Genomic DNA, 23,327 nt, shown 5'->3' with positions numbered 1-23,327 from the left:
ACCTCAAAATAACCTTCCCGTTATATTTTTAATGTTGCACCATTAAAGATTATTTTTTAAAGATATTAATCCTGAAAGGTGCAATGGTCTCCATAGACTTGAAATCAGAGGATCAATTAATGCTCTGATTTCCAGACAACTTTGCTGGGCAAAATACTTTCAACAGCACAATTCCAGTCGTAATAGGCTGGATTAGGCTATCACATGACAACTTAATTCACACACAAAGCTTGGAATAAATGTAACGTTACTCGGGCATGCAAGCCGTCAGTCTGTGGTACAGAGAAAGAGCTAGTACCCAAGTTACTCTGTGGAACCTCCGTACTGAGTTGTCGATGTTACACGGACTATTGCGGGTGTAACACAAGGTGCAGCCTTGACAACTGTCTGTTTTGATGATAATAATGCATTCTAATTATGTGATAAAGTACATATTTGTGTAATAAAAAGATACGGGGCTCGACACGCGTAACGTTAAATGTAGCCAGCTGTCCGTAGGCTAGCAGAGGACACTGCCTGCGAAAACGACCCAGGAAAGATAAACGGTTTTCACCTTGGCTTTTGCTCTCAGTCCTGCCGAGTGTCCAAAGCTCAAAGTAGAGGCAGCAACTTGGGGCTGGTCACCAAACAGCAGGAAAACGACACAGTGGATTTAACAGTTTCTTGGTTTAGCCAGGGAAGAAGATGAGCGGCCACAAACTGCTGTTTTCCGGGTTAAAGTTGTGGACCTCAGGAAGAAGTAGCTGGATAAGTCGACTTAATGATGGTGAGGCATGTTAACCCCGCTGCTGTAGTCAATGCTTTATGTAAGTTAAGTTAGCCCTAACGTTAGTACGTTAAGTGTTTTCTTGTACGGAGGCAGAAACTTACGCGCCTAACCCGAAAGAAAATGTAACGTTAATCAATTATGATTTGACAAAGTTGCCTTCCAACAAAGCTATTTGTTTTAAGATTTTCTAAACCTTTAACAAAGTGTCTTCACTCAGCAATTCGACATAACTGACCCAATGTACCAAGCAGCGTATATAAAAAGATACAGCATTGTACATCTATAACATTAACGTTATGCCTGAGAGTTTTACTGAATGAAGACAGTAGTAACAGTGTGATGGATAGTGGCAAACTTTCCCCTGGCGGTTTGTGAACTGCTGATGAACTTGCCTGGGGAATAACATAACAGTGCCTTAGAAAAAATGTTGTACAACAACTCCAGACCTTCCTGCTAATCTCAATCCCAAGTCTCTGCTGATTCTGTAGGTATAAATGAGCGTGGAAAGGCATCTTTTTCCTCTTGCAGCCCAAAGGTGTGTATTGTTGGAAGCGGCCCAGCAGGTTTCTACACGGCACAGCATTTGATCAAGGTATGTTCTGCTTTGTCAGTGTTGGTGAAGATAGGCAAAGTACGAAGTGACAATCAAAGCAAAAAGAGGAGTTTGCCGCATAGTAATGTAAAAGGCTAAAAAAGTCAGACTGTCAGCAGGAGGATTATGTCAGAGGAGAAGGCCTCTGGTGACACATAGTTCAAGTTCAGGTTCGTTTATTGTCATTCATCCACATTCTGAGTATACAAATGAAAGAAATGCCGTTAATACAGTTCAAGGTGCTAAAACAAAATCACACTGATTTTATCTGACAAGACAAGACACCATACAACACAACCCAGTAACTGACACTAGACGAGGTAGAACTGATCCATTGCTGTAATGCAGAGTGAGCATGGTGTGACTGGAGCATTAATAAGTGTAACCTGAAGCATGTCCACCTTTATATACTTAAATATTAGCAGTGACATCAGAGAGATAACAAGGGGTGAGCCCATTTACAATTCATCAGTAGCACCCACTTTGACATGGATAGGTACTATAAGTTATAGGGTTAGGCGATGTCTGCAAAATTTCCATTTGACGATGTCTGCAATGGAACATCGGGATGAATGATGTCAATCGGGTGTGCGGGTGTTTTATGTGCATGTGTTCTCGCGCAGACTTCAGTTGGTAAAAAAAAAAAAGGTACACTATTAAAGAGGTGGTGTTGTGCGTTTTGGCCTTTTCCCTCTGCTTTATTGAGTTGTATATCTTTTTTTGTGCATGTAACACGTTTGCATAGTGAAAAAGCCCAAAGTCCACCCCAAAGGGAGTTCCCATCTCCCACAGAAAGCACTCCTCTGAACTGCTTGAAAACAGCTCGTTTGTAGTCCAGCCCTTCACTTCCTTTACTTGTGACGTCACAATGAAAATGTGTCATAAAGCTTGCCAAGCAGCTAGCGGGGTCAGGCACGCCCTCAAACCAAGCTAGTCTGAGCGGAGGCCCTTTGGCTCAACTCGCCTTTGTTTGGGTTTACATTGTAGAAATGTTGTACCTGTACCTGCTTCCAGGTACCTTTTTTCGTATCACCTCACCTCCATCGAGGTTCCAAGCAAGCTGAGGGAAACTAAAATGTAACATGAAAACAGGACAGATTGCTGATTGGTCAGAGAGAATCGTCACTATTCACTGCATCATCATTGTGTGCGCCAGACAGAGACACAGTTTTCGTATGGTATTTCATCACTAAATCCACTTCTGAGAAGTTTTGAGGTGAGAAATCAGCTGTGTAGATTTTGAATATTGACAGTTTTACGAGAAGCGATGGCGGATGCTTGAATATTTTCGGACTTGAGGAGCTCCGTAAGTGGCTGCGGGGGAAACCTGTGCCAACCCGCGGGAGGAGCGTGTGAGGCCGTCCAGTTAAAAACGTTTTAACTTAAAAAAGAGAAAGCTGTGTGGATCGCTGGTGTGTGTGTTGCATTGAACATTACGTCGTGGCAGTTGTGTGTGGCGTCGCTATGACGACAAGCTCCGTACTATCTCTGGGTACTATCTGCAATGGAAAACGGAGCAGGGCCGAGTAGAGTCCAGTCTATCGATTGGTGCTATGGTAGCATTTTTCGGCAAGGCAGCATAGATCGTCAGAACACCCGCAACAGTTCAGCGTTTAGTCCTAATGGTAAGATGTGGAACAATGATGTTGTGTGGTTGTAGACTTGTGAGTAACTTACACCATCTGCTAGGTTACGGTCGCAGTCTGAAGCGGCTTTGATTTGGATCACACTACCTTGTTTTTTACAACCCGCCCTTCTCTGCTCCTGATTGGCTAGTAGTCCTTACCTGGGAACAAAGATTTTGTACAAGTAAGATGCATCATTCTGTAGCTCAAGCGTGGAGCGTACAACACATAGGGTGAAAAGAGGAGCTGCAGCAATGTGCAGTATGAGAAAAATATGGTGTTTTTTGAAAATTAAACCATGTAAATCTGTTCTGGTACAACCGCTAATTAAGATTTTGAACCAGAAAATGAGTATAATACCACCTCTTTAACTTACGTCACAAGTTGCTGTGGATATTTTACGCATGGACCAGGTAAAGCAGCAGTGAACGAACAGGGTGCAGATGTTGGTTTCAGTTGTTTGATAGGCTACGTCATTAATAAGCCGACGTGCAGCTCACCTGCTGCCGTGATAATGGATCGCTATTAGGCGACTTTATAAAACATACTGCTGATGGAGAAAATAGAGCAGACGGGGGCGAGAGAGGCGGGGCAAGCCGGGGTGTTTACCTGAGGTGTAGGTGTGTCTGAGTGTGTCAGAGTGTGGAGAAAAGAGGATTCCGAGGCAGAGCATACTTAAAAACAATAATAAGAATGTTTGTGGTCATTAAAACCTGCTTTCACAGGGTGGTATAATGTGAAAATTTTAGAGATTTTTTTACTGGGGGGGCAGGGGTTTTACAGTCACAGCCAGCTCAACGTCGTGATGTCTGTCAGCCATCGCCACTGGACGATGGCATCACCTATCAGCCCAATCCTAATAAGTTAGTGTTAGCCTTATTAATGAAACTGGTGTCTGTGTCGAGCAGAGCCAGTGACCACCATGTCAGTATCATCAGAATTTAGGTGGACATTTCGTGACATCCAGGATTTCACAGCAGATAAAAAGGCCTCTCAATTTGTAATTGTAGTATAATCATCTGCCTTTACAGGCACATACAGCTTAGTATCATCAGCGTAGAAGTGGAAATGAATTCCAAAACTGCGTATAATTTGACCAAAAGGTGTAATACATAAAGATAAAAGCAGAGGGCCAAGAACAGAGCCCTGAGGAACTTTCAGATTATGTAATGTCATTGTTAGAACACACTGATTCCAAGTAGTTTTTGAGATGATCTCATAGTATGCTGTGATTCGTGATATCAAAAGCTGTACTGAGGTCAAGGAATAGAAAGTAATAGAAGTGGAATTTGAATAGGTGGTAGGCAAAATGTAATTTACCACTTTTTGCAGGTCCACCTTGATCAGAAAATCATGTCAAGACAGACAAATATGTGTGCCCCTCACTACTAAATATTCCCCTACAGTTATCACACCCTCATTATTTACTTCAGGTTTCAGTTGCTGCCCTTATGTAGATGATCATACTTTCAATCTCACAGGCCTGCTATACGGAGCACAGGAAATAAGTTGCAACTGCTTTGTGTAGACCAAGTCTTTTTGAGTCACCTGGCTGTGTCTCCTTGCGTGCATTTCTGTGCAAACGTGTCAACAGCCATAGTAGTGGCACTGTGGGGCTGTATTTAGTCACAGTGTTATTTTGAGGTAGATGCTAAAATTCATTGTGACAGTGCTAACATGCTGATATTTAGCAGGTTTCATCTTAGTTTAGGGCAGCACGGTGGATAGCACTGTGGCCTCACAGCAAGAAGGTCATGGGTTCCAACCCCGGTCGTCCCGGCCTTTCTGTGTGGAGTTTGCATGTTCTCCCTGTGTCTGTGTGGGTTTCCTCCGGGTGCTCCGGTTTCCCTCACCATCAAAAACATATTTGGTACTCCACTCAGTGCCACTGACTAGACACTGATATACACATCTGGAGTTGGTCCCTGGGCGCTGCACAGTGGCTGCCCACTTGGATTAAATGCAGATAATGACATGTATGTGACAATAAAGGTATCTTCTAGTTTAGTGTATTATAATCCTAATACATGTTAATTAGCAGTACACACAAAACACAGTTGAGGCTGATGGGAATCTTTTGAAGTACTTGAAAGAAAGTAGCGTATAAATACATATTTTGACCTGGTAATGATGCTAGAGGAAAAGTCAAGGAATCACCGAAGTTAAAATAATTCATCCAATTCCGATCAGGGCTTATCAGTCCCGAATGCCGTGGTAATTTATTCAATAGTTGTTGAGATATCTCTGTCTGAACCAAAGTGGTGGACTGACTTAACATGGCATTGTTAAAGCAAAATAAAAAGCTAAAACAACACCTGTTTTATCCTGTAACTCTGCCAAATGGCCATGTGAGCTTTCATGTAAGGATTCCATTTTACATGTCGTGTCTCTTTTTCCTTTTCATCCTCCAAGGCCCGTCAAGATGTCCAAGTGGACATTTTTGAGCGACTGCCCATCCCCTTTGGCCTGGTCAGGTTCGGGGTGGCACCTGATCATCCTGAAGTCAAGGTCTTTAATCCTAATTATTGTACTACACTGTCCGGGTATTTACAGTTTAAGATTGGGGCTCACAGCAGGCTTTGTAGTGCGCTGTGATGCTTTGAAAATGTTGACATTACAAACATTGCATTGTGCAGAAAGAAACTCAGACAAACCTGTTTAATAAAGTTCTTGTTGCAAGATGTGAACATAGATTAGTATCAATCATTGAAGAAAATGACAATCATCAGGTTAAAGCATATTTTATCAAACAAATAAAGGTGCCGTGTTCAACAATAAATCAAGTACAGCATAAAAGCTAAAGTGTTCATTTACACACTTAATGAACAGCAAGATGTTTAAAATCCAATCAAATATGACATCAGATCTTGTTAATTTAAAAGATTTGCTTATACTATATATAAGGCCAGGATGTTGTCAGATGTACAGGAACATCTCAAAAAAAAATATTGTGGAAGCTTGTAGAATATATTAAAGTTTCACTTTTTAACTAAAATTATAGAATAAAATGAACTTTTCCACAATATCCAATTTTTTTGACATGCACCTGTAAGTATTGTAATGAGCTGATATAATGTTTACAGGTGTCTGTTTGAACATTTCTATTCGATAAAGTGGGAATAAAAAACATAAACAACTTTATTTGCTTCATAGGTGTCATTTACACTGGAGACGCTGGGGACATGTCCCCACCACTTTTTGAAATGCCGGATTTTGTCCCCACCACAAGCATAACTTGTTAAAAAATGTTGAATGAAAAGCTTGCAGTTAAATAACAAATTAAAATGCCTTTAGAAAGGTTTATTTGCACAATAAGAAAACATGCAATGCAATTAAAATATACAAGAAACAAATGTGCATTGTCCAAAAAAAGGAACTTAAGCTAAAAGTAACAAGCTACTGATTATAAAATGACCCACAATCGTGCAGCACGAATCAGTAACTTTATCAACTTCTTGACACAGTTTCTTTTTGGCCAAATTTTCCATTCTCTCCCTGTGAACATGACAAAAGTGGAGGAAAGACTAAATCATGCAATATGTGTTGCCTCAGGGATGATATTATATGAGAAAAGTTGATCTACAGGAGAAACAGATCTGAAAGCAACACAGAATGCCTGAGAGCTGCACTGACACATGCATGTGACATTGTGTCTACCTGAATTTTGTGTTTCCTTTTACATAAATCAAAACACTTCCACCATAAATTGGTGCAGAACCTTTCACCGCAATGCAGGAAATGAAGTGTTATTAATCAAAATTTCCTGGGGGTGGTCTCCCCAGACCCCCCACTCATATATCTTTGCATTGAGGATATCTTTAAAACACAGTTTAAGGATCTGTTCTTCTTGTTCTTGTGAACCTAATATTGCGTATTGTGATGTCTTGCGAGCTAAGTGTCTCTTCACACCCCTAATCTGAGCCTTTATGTCCCCACCACAACACAGAGTGACGCCCTTGATTTGCTTTCATTTTGCCGATGTAAACAAGCGCACTCTGGCTTTTTAGTCGCTGTACAGGATGGTGTTCATTGCCATTTTTAAACACCTGTTGGTGATATATTAAAATATCAAACGGCAGGGAAAAGTAGTTTTTAGTTATTATTTTTGCTGTGTGGCAAAGCTGTGTGGCTTTTGGTGTGCAATTATTATTTTGAAAAGCATTGTCTGAATGTGAATATCAGCTCTGAAGATTCCCACAATAACAGTATCCCACAGGCAGTGAAAGTAAAAAAAAAAAAAAAAAACACTTGGTAAAAACACATGACAACTTGTTTGGCTCCCAGTGTGGAGTTACAGCAGTGCAATTATTTTGGCTTCCAGCGATTATGAAAACAAGATAATCTAGATGAAACGATTATGGTGCTGCCTTCTTTTTTGTCCTGATGCTCTCGTTTTTACTTGTTATACATACAGCGCCCCCCTTGTCCTTTACTGCATTGCTTCTCAGCCAGGCTGTGGCATGTTTAGTTCAGCTCGAGCCAAGATGACCGGAGGTTATAACTGCTGCAACTTGTTACCAAGATTAGCTTAAGCCTATGGAATTTGACACTAGTAGAAATGAGCCTTTCAGCATTATGTAACGTCAACTCGAGCAAGTTGGTTCAGCTGTCTCTCCTCTGCTCCGCTCAGTGCGTAAATGCATGATGTTACCTAAGTCAATGGGAATGATGAAACATATAAAACTGTAGTCTTGATTAAACAGACTCCAGTCCCATTGATTGGGGTGCATTCACCATCACAAGATATGTAAAACTCTCTTTAATCTTTTTGCTTTAATCATTCTGATCTTTTCTTCTCCTCAGAACGTTATTAACACCTTCACACAGACAGCCAAACATTCACGCTGTAGCTTCTATGGTAATGTGAATGTGGGAAAGGATGTGAGCGTTAAAGAGCTTCAGCAAGCCTACCATGCAGTTGTACTGGTAAGGAAAGGAAAACATACTGCTGTGTCGGAACAGTAAAAGTTGTCCATATGATGTGTGTTTGCGCACAAGCATCCTCACATCCTGTTTTTTGTATATTTACTTTATGGTAGAGTTACGGTGCAGAGGGAAACAGGAGTATAGGAGTGCCAGGAGAAGACTTGGCCGGTGTGTACTCTGCAAAAGACTTCGTGGGCTGGTACAATGGCCTGCCCAACTGTCGAGAGGTATGCCCTAGACCAGTGGTTCTCAAAATTTTTAACGTCAAGGACCCCTAGGCTGACACAAGTTAGACCATGGACCCCCCATTTGAAGATTTTGTCCCAGCATCGCCCATCTGACAGAATTTTGGCTGGTTTTATTCCAAAAAGTGAAATCCATGACCAAAATAGTCATGCATTCAGTCACCATGTTACTTATGGATGGAATTATAGTGAAAATAAATGATTCCCATTTTTTCTGGGGACCCCCTAGAACTCCATCAAGGACCCCTGGGGGTCCCTGGGTCCTACTTTGAGAACCACTGCCCTAGACTGTGTAATTCAAGTGAATGTTTCCAATGAGCCAAGTTGACGTTCCTATGTGTACAAAGGTCAGCTCACAGCACGTGAAAGATTACCAGATCTGTCATCTTCATCTAGTATTTTTTAACTTTCTTCTCTACTCCTTTATGATCAGATCTTTGCTTCTGTATCTTGTCTATTCAGCTGTGTCCAGACCTGAGTTGTGAAACAGCAGTCATTCTGGGTCAAGGCAATGTGGCCTTGGATGTAGCAAGAATCCTGCTCTCTCCCTTTGACATATTAAAGGTGAGGAACACACGGACTCGGTTGTTTTAAGATAAGAAAATGTTGATAAAAATGAAAATGAATGTATAGCAAAAAAAGCAAAGCAACCACACAGCATGATCTTAAATGTAAAACAGCAGATGGTGTGTTGGTGGCATGATGATTTCTGAGAGATAGGAAGGTGCCAATTCATTTAAGATTTAATAATGCTAAAATCATCTTGAAATAAATTGGAGCAGGTAAGGACGAGTTTGGCAAGGAGGAAGTTGTAATCACCGGTGTTTAGTTCATTCAGTAAGTAAGGTACTCTGTCAGGTGTCAGGTGACCGTGTGTAAATGATAGGGAATAAGGTATGCGTGCCGTGCCTGTTTGACTACACCTTGAATAAACCTTCGATCAAAACAATGTTCTTTGTTTTGAATAACTGCCTTGTTCAGACAAAGAGTTCACACAGGAATCCAGTTTACAGGAGGCTTTAATGGAAAATGCCTCTGTTTTTTCTGCAGAAGACAGACATCACGCAGCCGGCCTTGGAGGCTCTGGCAGAGAGCCAGATCCGAAGGGTGCTGATTGTTGGCAGGAGGGGACCCATACAGGTCGCTTGCACTATCAAGGTTTGTGAGAGAGTTTGTTTGAGAGAAGAATAAAAACTGTCACTGCTGTAACCATCTTCTTGCTGTACTAACAGTACCACCCCACTCTAAACCAATGTTACATAATTTGACCACAGTAAACCACAGCAAGTAACAAATGCACCACCCACACTGCTGCAAGCAGATTAACAGACTAATAATTCATGCCATTTTAAAGGGTAATTGTGATTTGTTACACGTTTTTGTTTGGATCTGGAAACACAACACCAACCAGCAGGTTAGTCGTACTTTTGAAGAGAAAATGAGGGCAAATGGAAAAATTATTACCTAAACTTGTAAACAGCCATCAAAGTTTACAGACCCACTTCCTGGTTCAGCTTTAACCTACCATACTTAACTGTAGATGTGCACTGTTTTCCCGTGCGACCGCTTTCAGTTTTTTAAAACACAAATTCACAACCGTTTCTTCCCTATCAGGCTGCCAAATGTGTGCATTTCAATGGATTTTTAAGTGTTATGTTAAGTAACACTACTGCAGAAAAGTGGATATGGTTACAACTATTTTTTCATACAATTGAAATCAGGTTTGCATTCCGACAACTACCCGTAGAGTGGCCACAGTCAACCACAGTATTACTTATCTATTTAAACCTTGTATCCATTACTTTTATCTTTATTCGTCTCTGCTCTTCTTTGCTCACTTGCTAGTGTACTGGTTTTCTTAGATTCTCAATGACAACACGTGGCTTAAAAGTGTAGCTTTAAAATGAGGTTGGTGGGAGGAGAGGGCCATGCAGTCTGCCCATTGTATCTGGTAGTTTATTTATTGTGAAATAAAAGGTCAGAAGTAAATGCATTTTTGTGGATATATATCAAATCATTATTTATATATATATTTTTGATTAGTTGGGCTACTCCACACTTCTTTCCACCTACCCCCTGGCAACTGCAGAAGTACCCTGTGTAGTACCATTAACCGTGGTAGGGAAGTACCGCTTTAGATACTGTGGCTATTTGTTTGTTTATTGTACATCTTACTTTGTGTGTCTTTCCATTTCCAACTTTGTTGTAGCAATGTGAACCCCTAGCAATAACTGTGGTGAGCAGACCAAAACTACAAAAATAGGACCCAAGTTGTAAACCAGCCATCCCTGCTTTGTCCTCCTCGTCTACAGGAGCTTAGAGAAATGGTGAACCTGCCAGACACCAGACCTGAGATGGTGGCGGCTGATTTTGAGGGTGTCACAGAAGCTCTTAAAGGTAAGAAATCAAATGTCGTTTTTTATGGATTTTTAATCCATCAAAAAAGATGCTTCAGTTGACAGCAGGGCCTAAGAGTGAGGACATTTCACATTTTGAGTAAAGGCAATAATATGTGCTACATACAGTAACATATTAGTTATATGCAATACAACAGAATTAGACTTTTCTTTTACCAAACTAGCAGTACAGGACAAGAGATGTGACTAAATGTATTGAGAGTTCACAAGAAAGACTTTGACTAATGCAGAGACTGTTGAAAATGTCACAAGGAAGGAAGAAATATATGCTGTGGTTAACAACCGGAACATACCCTATTGAAGCTTAAAGCACACAAATGGAAACTGTTCACCACTACATTCAGCTGGTGATAGATGTTTCTGAAGTTCCAAAGGTGTTCTGCTAGTGTGAGAAATTGCAGGTTTAGAAAAGATTTAAAGAATTATAAGAATAAAATTATGTCTTCGTCCTGATGACCTATTAGCCGGCCCTTGTCCCTGCCACAGACATGACATTGGGCTGACTGATAGTGCCGAGCATGTTCAAGTATATATATATATAGAGAGACAGTCTGCTTGCCTCTGTTCATGGCTAATCATGAGAACCTTGACCTCCTCTCTGTTAAACGAGATAAGCGGCAAGTGAAGGTCGATAATAGAAGTTGGTGGTTTGTGTCTGCTATTAAACTTGCATCGTTAGTGATAATAGTAGCTCTCTCTGGTGACAGGTTTGTGGTTACCACAAAAACAAAGCGTGCAGTTACAGGAAATTTATGAAGGCCAGAGAGGTTAACCTTTTCAACAAAATGGAAAAAAAACACTGAAGCTTTCACAGTTGAGGTTTCTGACATTTTTGTCAGCAGTGTGGGTGTACAGTGCCTTTGTGTGTTGGATAACTGATATTTTCATATGTATGCACACACTTTCCCAGACAAACCTACAGTATACAGTTTTTCCATATTTACTAAAAAGGCAGAGGCCACATTTTCGTGCTTGCATTTACAGTATGCTATGCACACATACACAGAAAAAAAAACACATGCGCACACACACATACACATGTCAACTTTAAAATCAAGGGAAGCTATTTGGCACCAGAAATCTCAAATCACACAGATGTGTTTTTAACCATAAGTATATGCGCTGTGACAGATGTGCCGAGGCCCAGGAAGCGTCTGACTGAGCTGATGTTGAAGACGGCCCTGGAGATCCCAGGAGAGAAGGAGCAGGAGAGGCGAGCCAAGGCCTCCCGCATCTGGGCCTTCCGATTCTTCCGGAGCCCTGTTGAAATCCTGGCTGACCTTGAACACAACAGAACAGCTGGCATCCGACTGGCGATCAACAGGCTGGAGGTAAACAGGATTTGGATTTTAAAACTGAAGAAGTCCCTGATGTAGCCATGTGCAGCTGCTCAGTGCAGTGGCCTGGTTAAAGGTGATTTCCTCTGTGTGACCAGGGTTCAGGTGAGGGAGCCCGGGCAGTGCTTACTGGAGAAGTGGAGGATGTGTCCTGTGGCCTGGTCATTAGCAGTATCGGCTACAAGAGCCTCCCTATCGATCCATCAGTGCCGTTTGACTCCAGCAAAGCCATCGTCCCGAACAACTTGGGCCGTGTTCAACAAGCTGCAGGTACTCAATATAGTACACCAGGAAAAGCAAGACCATTTAGCAAGCCAAACATTTCTAAGAGAAACAAGAACTTGAGTGTGAATGCATCTTTCATTCTAGGTCTATATTGTAGTGGCTGGCTGAAAACAGGCCCCACTGGCGTGATAGCCACCACTATGAACAATAGTTTTGACACTGCACGGTCCTTGATGGAGGACATGGACTCGGGAACGTTGGATGTATCTGTTGCCAAGCCTGGTTCACAAAGCATCTGTGCTCTACTGGAAAAGAGAGGTACTCTACTATTGTCCCTTATGTGGTGGGAGTTTATATAATCACGAGTCTAAAAAAGTTGGAGACAAATTTTAAGTTTGTCTACAGTGTGCCCTGCACTACACAATTTCTTTGCCTTTCAAGATCATCACGGTATCAAGCGCTCTGTGCTCCTATTGGTCAGCACGTCATGGAAGTTGCTGTTATAGTAGTGGTCTTTTTGCTTGGTTGTCTTCCACTGTGACACACTATATGGGATATACCAATTGACCCAAATTTTCATTCCTGCCATTATCGGACTGATATCATGTAGTCTGGCAGTTGTCTGTTTAGTCGTTATTGAGGTATGATATGCTTTACTTGTGGACCCCTGCAGGTCATAATTAAAGGTACCCTATGAAGTTTTTGAACACTGGTGGTATTATGGAGCAGTGTTTTTTAAAAGGGGGTCGCGAGGACACGTGCACGCACAAGGGTGAATCAATGGTTTCATGTTATTCCACTGATCTGCAGGTGCCAGTAATGTGCCAAGGATGACAGTGAAGAAGACTGCTGGCAAGTAAACAGTGCAGGTTAAAAAAAAAAATCGGTTTTGCGTTCGTTTTATGAGAGAGAAATCCCTTATATTTGTTAGATCTCAAGGACAAATAGGATGTATTTTGGTGGTAACACTGAATAAAAACTGAAACATTGTTTACAAGAAAACTCCAAATCGCATCTTTAACTGACTCTGTTATATGAGCACCTTCCACTCTTAATCAGAGCATGAGTATTAGTTTGTAACAAAAGAGAAAATTAGTTTTCTCTACGCTGTTTATACCAGTCAAAGATTACCAAGATAAAACGAGTAATCACCATATGATCTCACACATTTTGACACTCGGTGATTAAAATATAACCGCCTTGTTTCACTCATAATAATTCACCTGTTGGCCGGCTTCACTCCACAGTTAACAATTATGGTGCTTTCAAGTTGTACTGGGAAGTTAGAAATTTCAACTGGAACGCTCCCTTAAGTCGGATTTCCAAATCGGAAAGTCGGGAGAACCGCTCTACCCCCGACTTTATGATCCAAGATGGCTGCTCCGTGTATCAACAGTTAGTGAAAGCTGTAGTTTATACTAAGAATCCATTCATGTGGTGCTTCAGATTTAAATAAATTACACTGGTTTGACATGATCAAAAGTTCACACTTGTAGGGTCAAATATACTCTTCCTGTCCAGTGTTTATGTATAATTTAATTTAAGTAAATGCATTTGACTCATTTGGCCGCAAGATGTCGGTTGTAAAAAATCAATGTATTTTAGTTTGTATTTTATCGTCTGTAGGAGTGAAACCAGTGGTTTTCTCAGACTGGGAGAAGATTGACAGTGAGGAGACGAGGAGGGGAGAAGCCATTGGAAAACCCAGAGAAAAACTATTGACTGTAGAGGAAATGCTGCAGGTGGCTCGAAAATGACTGAAGACAAGACAACAACAACTGTTTACAGGTGAACAACGGACACTGACTAACTGCTGCAGAATAAAATAACAGCAGTAACCATATCAGTGGGGACCTCAACAAATGACCATCATTGGCAAAGAAAAGAAATGGCACAATGGCATTATGAAGCACTCACCATGGACATAATTCATATTGTACACATGGTACATGTTTAAAGCTTGTAAGCTAGTAGATAGTTTTCCCCTGAAATTATTTGTCTCTGTGTTTTTCAGTTTTTACCTTGTTCATCAATATCAATCTTAAGCACTGAAAGACTACATTGTTGTTTTCTGTTGCACTAACCTAAAAGAAAACAAAACTATAATGGATGCTACCAGTAATTAGCTTATTGTGTACTGTAAGTTACAGTACTTTGTTGAAGAGCAAAAACTATGTGGTGTTGTTTTTATATTTAATACAATTGCATATAATGACCTGACCATCCATCCATCCATCCATCCATCATCAACCGCTTATCCTGCGTACAGGGTCACGGGGGGGCTGGAGCCATTCCCAGCTGACATTGGGCGAAAGGCGGGGTACACCCTGGACAGGTCACCAGACCATCTTGAATATATTTTGCACAAAATAAAATTTGGTTTATATTCTTTAATTCCTGTCTTGGAGTAGCATCTCCTACTGCTGCATTCTAAATATCTACTACTGTTCATTTCACAAACACAGGGAGTTTATGGACACTACATTTGTGTTAATGCAGTGTGAATGCTTTAACAGTCTTTTTTTCATCACTGCAACTCAGAATAGCATTAGGTGATGATAAATGTAAATAAAAACTACACCTGCTGACTGTTCATTATAAAAGCAACATTGTGGTTGTATAGACCTCATCAGGAATTGACTGTATGCACTACTTTTACATTACTTTAACATTTTTATGTGCATTGCATTTAGTTTGTTCATCACATCAGATAAAAAAAGCAAAAATTACTCACTGTATACTAAAAATATAGTAGCTGCTAGCAACATGTAAATCAAATGTTTGTGCCGTAGATGGTATGTCATATCACCAACTTGTTCCAGATAGATGACATTTCTGGAATTAAGGAATTTTTAAAAGACTTTGTCTGAAAACATAACCTTAAACACATGCTTGAAACTGAAGGAATATAGAAACCTTTGGCTAACCAAACAGAAAGGGTGTAGATTTTGGTAGAGACATGTCCCAACCAATATACCAATATCCATCATTATCTAGTCAATGTATTTGACTTTTAACAGCTCTCCTTCTTTACTACAAGTTCAGTACATTTTTAGGTTTTGAAAGATTTTGTCTATGATCTTATCTCACTGAGAAAGATCCATAAAAGGGCAAAAATGGAAGCAAAGACATGAAAGATGTCCTTCCTCTTCAGTAAGTTATGGGAGCAATAAAGGCTATAACTGGGAGGACAGTAACAACCACCCCTAAGGACACACACAAACAGTAACCCCACCCCTAAGGACACACCCATAAAACGAGATAAAAAAGAGTCTACAGCCATGTCGCTGGCTCTGTGAAGCTGTACTTGAGCTAAATGCTCACATCAGGACGCTAACAAGCACCCATTGCTAGCATGTTAGAGGAAAAGACGAGGGATCACCAAGGTTGGTAGGGTATATCGTTTGGGCACCATGAATATCTGTACAAAATTATGAGCCAATCTATTTAGAAGATGTTGAGATATTTCACAGGGTAAGTGAAAACTAACTAACACCTGCTGGTGGTGCTAACGGATAAGTCAGAGGGGTCGCTAAAGTCATCAGAATTGATCCTCTGGCAATGCTGAAAATGTGTGTAGCAAATTTCATAGCAATCCACCTAATAATTGATATTTTAGTCTGGATCCAAGTGGTGAACAGACAGACTGGCTGACTGCAATCCCTCAAGATATCTGATCAACATATAAAATACACTGTATTTTTATAGATTTTATAGCTCTGCACACCCACACACGTGCTTGCAGTTATTTTGGCTGATTAGATCTTCTCAGGTTGAAGGAGGGCAAAGCTGGGCTAGGATATATGTCAGGTCACCAACCTACATAATTAGCAATGATAGGAAGATGAAGCCTAATGAAGCTATGGGGCTTTCTTTCTATTTGTGGCGAAAGAGATTTGAAGCCTCATTGTTTCAAACTCTTTAAGCCCAGTGACATCTGGTGGTTTGCAAAACAAATAGCAGCCACTCAAGATTGGGGACCAAAGCACTACACAACACCTCACTGATTTCATAGTGTCAGTCTCATATTTCTGCAAAAAAAGGTCAGAGAAGGTTTTTATGGAATCTTAATACTGGTGGTCAGAAAATGCAGTAAATGCACACATCGTTGTGCAATGTTGCAATAAAATAACTAATAAAAACCTTGTCCCAAAAGCATACAAATGACATTTTGTGGTACAATATATTCACATTCCATTCTGAATAAGGAATACTGAGGAACCCCAACTTGTTAACTGTGGAGTGAAGCTGGCCAACCAAAGTCTGTCAGACTATGTGGGGTACATCCCAAGTCATGTATTTGATATTTCCTTGATTCTCGATCCTTGCTTGAAATAGAAGTAGTTCTGGTCCACCATCTTGCAGGCCGTCACAAAGTTGTCATTAGTGTTCTGAGGATCTCTCAGGAGCCACGAGCGAAGATACACGAGTGTCTTTTACTGGCTGACACAGACAACTTTCTTCCTTTATTAGAAACATTTTTTTCAGGATTTGTCATTTCCCCCATTAAGTTTCATTATGGATACCATTAAAGCCAGAGAGAGAGTCTGTCAGAAAGAAACACTTTACATAATTTACTTTTTCAACATTTCCCTTCAGTGTGAGACTGATAATTCCTGTGCTTCGGCTTTGAAATGAGTTACGTCATTTCAATTTCCCTGAAACAATTAGCCTAATAAATCATTTGTAATATCCAAAAGACACCATGATTATATTATGGGTAATTCCATGATGAACTTACAATCCCAATATCAATAAATGCAGACGCAACATAAAAATGTTTGTTTCTTCTCGTCTCACATCCACATTCAATGGTTGGGCAGGCCAGGTCACGAAATCAAATAAACACTGGTGGGTGGGTGAAATAAATGTGTCTCCCCATGTGCTGTGCGTATTTATGCACAGCAGCATAACGTCATTCTCCCTACACGCCGGATCTGTCAGGCTCTAATGTTAAGTGTTCTTTTACGCATCTAAAAGTTCTCACACACAGTCCAGGTTCATACAGTGAAAGTGTTTGGAGTAAAGCAGCCGTCCTCCTGATCAATCCTGAGCTCCATCAGAGCATCTAAACATATTTCAGAAGCTAAATGTTTTTTCCTCTGTCCTGTCATGTTTCTTAAGTTTTTCTGATTTGCTTCATAAATGTCCAACGTTATTTGCTGGGACATTACTGTGCGCATGGAAACGTTTAAAATTGCATTTGACAGCAGCAGCATGTCTAATCCTCAAAGTAAATTGTTAAAGAAAACATTCATACAACACAAATAATTCACCAGTAAAGCTACAGGGACTGGTAGAGGTGGTAAATCTGAGAAAATAATTAGTCCGGGGGGGTGGAAGACATGCGTAGAGAGTGGGGTGAGTTGAGCCAGTTTTTACTTTGTCTCATTTAAGTGAGCACATGACAGTAATATCTTAGATGTGGTGCATACATGGGAAGGTTCACTTTAGATCTAAAATAAACAGTTTTCAAAAATATGATCTTCACGAAAAAGTGTTTCTTGGCTCAACTTGACCCCAGTGAGGTGTAAGTTTAGCCACATGGGGATCAATGTCGTTTTAGTGCCAACTCAAATGTATTGCAAATATTGCAGTTAGATTTGAAATGTCTCCTAGTTTCATATCATTGTAGGTCTATTGTAAATCTCCCTTGCTATCTGACATATAGATTTAACCCATATTGTACATCTCCCACTGCTCTGTCCAAATCCACAAGGGAAGTTGAAGCCCTGTCAGTCTTCCATTTATAGAAGCATGGCATTATGGTTTCTGGTCTAAAATTCATGTCACATCATTTCAGTGATATGCAAGAATGCAGTGTAGAATTACAGTAAAAGTTCTCAGTACCCCCACCCCTAAGTCTTTTGGCTCAAATTACCCCATCCCTGCCATTTTAACAATCTTACATCATCCAGCAGTTTAGAGGTAACATCATGCATAGGGTATAGCCTCATGCTGTAACTGCCTAAAGCACTAACACACGGGAGATTGAGTAGTTTAAAACACAATCATGATGTATTGGTACAAAAACCACTGAAACACAAACATGATGGCACCCCTGTGTTTCAGTCTGGATTGTGTTCTTTGGCTTTCACGCATCACCCTTTTTCCTCCAGACAAAGGGTCATAAATATTTGGTTCACAGTTTGTCAGATCAACCTCTTCTCCAGATGTTGCAACACGAACAGTGAAGTCTAAAATGGTTCGTGAACAAAAGAGGGGCTATAAGTGCTCCGTTGAGCAGACCAAAGCAAAAATACCCAAATGCAACACTGCTGAATGTTCTAGGCGATCTCAGCTCAGTTGTTTTGTTGCAGTGCAAGTGTTGCATTACGAAATAAGCCAGAGGGGGGGGGGGAAACGCCACCCTGTTTCAGAACAAGGTCTCCAACCAATCCAGGTCTTTTAAAAAAAAAAAAGCCAACAAATATCAAGTTAATAGTTTTTATTGAAGTTGCATAAACACCTTAGTTGCATGGTTCCTTAAACTTAGTCCCATACGTTTAACTGCCTCTTAATATGGGGGTCTCACCACTGCATGGAGGCGCTGGCTTGGGTTGTCTGCAAGGGTCTTGCTGGCTGGCAAGGGTGTAGCTGGGTTCTTAATGGGGCTCAGGGTTACGCTGGCCATCAGGTTGGACTTTAGGTTATTGGCTGCGTAGAGGTTAAGCAGTTCTGAATGGTCTGCTTTCAGGGTTTTTTGTTTTTAAAAAACAAAAACAAGGCTCATGCTTCAACTTCCAATTCATTGGTTTCCAGTTGCTCCGAGAGACAGACGACATTTGATTGAATATTTGGCATTAAGAAATGGTGATGTTCCAGCTTCTCCAGACTTCCACACACTGTTTTAAGAATTTGCTGGAGAGGTCTTGCCAGCCGATGGAGGGGCGCTGGGGGTCTCGCTTTCCAGAAGAAGGGCGCTGGACAGCGTTGTCTCGCTGGCCAGCACAGGGGTGGGGGTCTCCCTGGCCAGTGGGGTCTTGTTGGTCAGCAGGGGGGCATTGGAAGGCATCGTGTTGTTGGGGGGTAGGAAGGCTGGCGGGGTCTCGCTGGCCGACACTGGGGCGCTAGACAGTGGGGTCTTGCTGGTTAGTGGTGGGGCGCTGGGGGTCTCCCTGGCCAGTGGGGTATTACTGACCAGCAGGCGGGCGCTAGACGGCGTTGTCCCGCTGGCCAGCATAGGGGTGCTGGAGGTCTTGCTGGCCAGCAGGGGGGCACAGGGGGACACTCTGGCCGGCACTGGGGCTTGGGTGCTCTCCCTGGCCGGTGGGGTCTCGCTGGCCAGCAGGCCGATGCTAGCTGGCGTTGTCCTGTTGGCCGGCACGGGGGCGCTGGTGGTCTCGCTGGCCGGTGGGGTCTCGCTGCCCGGCACCGGGGCGCTGGTGGTCTCGCTGGCCGGTGGGGTCTCGCTGCCCGGCACAGGGGCGCTGGTGGTCTCGCTGGCCGGTGGGGTCTCGCTGCCGGCACGGGGCGCTGGTGGTCTCGCTGGCCGGTGGGGTCTCGCTGGCCGGCACCGGGGCGCTGGTGGTCTCGCTGGCCGGTGGGGTCTCGCTGGCCGGCACCGGGGCGCTGGTGGTCTCGCTGGCCGGTGGGGTCTCGCTGGCCGGCACCGGGGCGCTGGTGGTCTCGCTGGCCGGTGGGGTCTCGCTGGCCGGCACCGGGGCGCTGGTGGTCTCGCTGGCCGGTGGGGTCTCGCTGGCCGGCACCGGGGCGCTAGCTGGCGTTGTCCTGTTGGCCGGCACCGGGGCGCTGGTGGTCTCGCTGGCCGGTGGGGTCTCGCTGGCCAGCACTGGGGCTTGCGTGCTCTCCCTGGCCGGTGGGGTCTCGCTGGCCGGCAGGCGGGCGCTAGCTGGCGTTGTCCTGTTGGCCAGCACTGGGGCTTGCGTGCTCTCCCTGGCCGGTGGGGTCTCGCTGGCCAGCAGGCGGGCGCTAGCTGGCGTTGTCCTGTTGGCCGGCACGGGGCGCTGGGGGTCTCGCTGGCCAGCAGGCGGGCGCTAGCTGGCGTTGTCCTGTTGGCCGGCACGGGGCGCTGGTGGTCTCACTGGCCGGTGGGATCTCGCTGCCCGGCACGGGGCGCTGGTGGTCTCGCTGGCCGGTGGGGTCTCGCTGGCCGGCACCGGGGCGCTGGTGGTCTCGCTGGCCGGTGGGGTCTCGCTGCCCGGCACGGGGGCGCTGGTGGTCTCGCTGCCCGGTGGGGTCTCGCTGCCCGGCACGGGGGCGCTGGTGGTCTCGCTGCCCGGTGGGGTCTCGCTGCCCGGCACGGGGCGCTGGTGGTCTCGCTGGCCGGTGGGGTCTCGCTGCCCGGCACCGGGCGCTAGCTGGCGTTGTCCTGTTGGCCGGCACCGGGGCGCTGGTGGTCTCGCTGGCCGGTGGGGTCTCGCTGGCCAGCACTGGGGCTTGCGTGCTCTCCCTGGCCGGTGGGGTCTCGCTGACCAGCAGGCGGGCGCTAGCTGGCGTTGTCCTGTTGGCCAGCACTGGGGCTTGCGTGCTCTCCCTGGCCGGTGGGGTCTCGCTGGCCAGCAGGCGGGCGCTAGCTGGCGTTGTCCTGTTGGCCAGCACTGGGGCTTGCGTGCTCTCCCTGGCCGGTGGGGTCTCGCTGACCAGCAGGCGGGCGCTAGCTGGCGTTGTCCTGTTGGCCAGCACTGGGGCTTGCGTGCTCTCCCTGGCCGGTGGGGTCTCGCTGACCAGCAGGCGGGCGCTAGCTGGCGTTGTCCTGTTGGCCAGCACTGGGGCTTGCGTGCTCTCCCTGGCCGGTGGGGTCTCGCTGACCAGCAGGCGGGCGCTAGCTGGCGTTGTCCTGTTGGCCAGCACTGGGGCTTGCGTGCTCTCCCTGGCCGGTGGGGTCTCGCTGGCCAGCAGGCGGGCGCTACCTGGCGTTGTCCTGTTGGCCAGCACTGGGGCTTGCGTGCTCTCCCTGGCCGGTGGGGTCTCGCTGGCCAGCAGGCGGGCGCTACCTGGCGTTGTCCTGTTGGCCAGCACTGGGGCTTGCGTGCTCTCCCTGGCCGGTGGGGTCTCGCTGACCAGCAGGCGGGCGCTACCTGGCGTTGTCCTTTTGGCCAGCACTGGGGCTTGCGTGCTCTCCCTGGCCGGTGGGGTCTCGCTGACCAGCAGGCGGGCGCTAGCTGGCGTTGTCCTTTTGGCCAGCACTGGGGCTTGCGTGCTCTCCCTGGCCGGTGTGGTCTCGCTGACCAGCAGGCGGGCGCTACCTGGCGTTGTCCTTTTGGCCAGCACTGGGGCTTGCGTGCTCTCCCTGGCCGGTGTGGTCTCGCTGACCAGCAGGCGGGCACTGGGGATCTTGCTGGGGGTCTCCCTGGCCAGTGGGGTCTCGCTGGCCAGCACTGGGGCTTGGGTGCTCTCCCTGGCTGGTGGGGTATTACTGACCAGCAGGCGGGCGCTAGCTGGCGTTGTCCTGTTGGCCAGCAGTGGGGCTTGGGTGCTCTCCCTGGCCGGTGGGGCCTCACTGACCGGCACCTGGGCACTGGGGATCTTGCTGGGGGTCTCCCTGGCCGGCAGGGGGGCACGTGTGCTCTCCCTGGCTGGTGGAGTTTTGCTAACTAGCTGAAAGGCACTGGACGATGTCATCTTGTTGGCTAGCAGGGGGGTGCTGGGGGTCTCGCTGGCCAGCAGAGAAGCACTGGTGGTCAGGCTGATCTTTGGTTTGTTCTTGGACGCATAGACCATCATCAGTTTGAAGTGGCCTGTGTTCAGAGTATTTTTTTGGCTCAGTTGGACAAGTGATGTCTCAGCTTCCACTTCAGTGGATCCCGGTTGTACTGAAAGACAGACATTACCAATTTAGAACTAAAATAAATCTAGTGATGGTCCATATTTTTTGGACTTCCACACATTGGTTGTGGCAGTAAATTCCCACAAGATTTTAAAAGCAAAAACTTGAACAACTTGAGACTTGCCCTAAAAGACCAGTATAGGATTTATTGTAACTGACAAAATCAGTTCTTACTGCATCTATGATATCATATGCATGTATATTCTATGTGTTTGCATGATATGGAAACAGCCACTGTAGACATAAGCAATGTAGTTTTAATTAGACTGTTCCAGTAGCAGGCAAAAAAAATAAAGCCTGGAGCAGCATTAAACTATATATTTAATTGTCCACATTTTGATTCTAAGAACAAAGGCTCTACTCCAACATGCATCTTACTGCAACAAACCTGTAGTACAAAAGAAATTCGGTTAGAGTCAGAATGAAGCTCTGAAAAGATTTTATCATAAGTGTTCTTACCTCTTGTTCTCCTCTGTAGAGCATCATCCTGTCTTTCATTTAGGCCACCAACTGGTAAACAAGAGCCTATGGACAGTGCACTTGCTGTTAATCCATGTTTGTACAGTTTGATGGCACAACATGTCACCAACTTGTTACAGGTAAATGATATTACAGGAATTAAGGATTTTTTTAAAGTCATGTTGAGGCACACTCTCATATGCAAAAGGATTTGGGCTGAAAACATAACTTTACTCCTACATTTACTATACTACACATTTCTTCCATGCATGCTTCAAACAGAAGGAATACACAAACCTTTGGCAAGACAAACAGTCATCACACAAATAAACAAGACCTGAACAGCTCCCATTGCTTCAGTCACCAAGAGGAAATGCTACCTGTGCCACATGTGAGGGTTAAAAAGCCCATCATGCTGGTGACACAGCTGTTGCTGATCAGCTCTAATTGGCTCTCACCTCAGAGGAGTCTAGTCTTATCTAGGTGCTAGTTGATATTCAGCCCTTCCTGTGACAAGCATGTAAAACAAATATTGCGCTTTAAAAACTCTGAGAATGTTGTATTTATTTAACATTACTTGTTTTGGATGAATGCTAAGGGGGGCAATTCTAATATTACATACAAGCTCACATGACATCCAAACACTAAGAAAGCACCATAAAAAGGTAAAACATGGAAGCAAATATATCAGATATTCTTCCTCTTTAGCGAGGTTTGGCAACAATAAAGGTTGTAATTGGAAGGTTGGCAACAACAACAAATAAACAGCACCCCCAAAACACACACATACACACACTATAATTTGTCTTTGGACTTATCTGGTACAAGAAGGAAATGTCTGGCCAAATTCTGATTCTGTTGTACAATACTTCCAGTTGATGCTCCCCCATTTATAAGTTTGGTAGGGTACGTCCATTGGGCACCATGGATATCTGTACAAAA

At 44.2% G+C, this 23,327-nt stretch overlaps 2 protein-coding genes across 2 annotated transcripts; one reads left to right on the top strand and one right to left on the bottom strand.

Moving 5' to 3' along the window:
• The first annotated feature begins 350 nt into the window (after positions 1-350).
• Positions 351-14,743, top strand: fdxr (ferredoxin reductase). Its single transcript, XM_038735452.1, has 12 exons — positions 351-766; positions 1,258-1,361; positions 5,399-5,494; positions 7,790-7,912; positions 8,026-8,139; positions 8,620-8,721; positions 9,208-9,315; positions 10,470-10,554; positions 11,706-11,905; positions 12,010-12,181; positions 12,281-12,454; positions 13,763-14,743. The coding sequence occupies exons 1-12, from the start codon at positions 685-687 to the stop codon at positions 13,891-13,893; spliced, it is 1,491 nt and encodes a 496-aa protein (XP_038591380.1). The 5' UTR covers positions 351-684; the 3' UTR covers positions 13,894-14,743.
• A 3,826-nt stretch (positions 14,744-18,569) lies between these two features.
• LOC119916488 (flocculation protein FLO11-like) lies at positions 18,570-22,843 on the bottom strand. Its single transcript, XM_038736524.1, has 6 exons — positions 22,683-22,843; positions 22,386-22,451; positions 20,473-21,912; positions 20,240-20,276; positions 19,616-19,894; positions 18,570-19,473 (listed from the first exon to the last, which is right to left on the bottom strand). The coding sequence occupies exons 1-6, from the start codon at positions 22,735-22,737 to the stop codon at positions 18,987-18,989; spliced, it is 2,364 nt and encodes a 787-aa protein (XP_038592452.1). The 5' UTR covers positions 22,738-22,843; the 3' UTR covers positions 18,570-18,986.
• Between the last annotated feature and the right edge of the window lie 484 nt (positions 22,844-23,327).

Source organism: Micropterus salmoides, unplaced genomic scaffold (assembly GCF_014851395.1).
Source record: "Micropterus salmoides isolate LMB-PRFRI ecotype aquatic unplaced genomic scaffold, ASM1485139v1 Ms_hic_scaffold_21, whole genome shotgun sequence".
NCBI classification, from domain to species: domain Eukaryota; kingdom Metazoa; phylum Chordata; class Actinopteri; order Centrarchiformes; family Centrarchidae; genus Micropterus; species Micropterus salmoides.
Note: the sequence above shows the minus strand (reverse complement) of the source record. Positions and strands in the feature narration are given on the sequence as shown.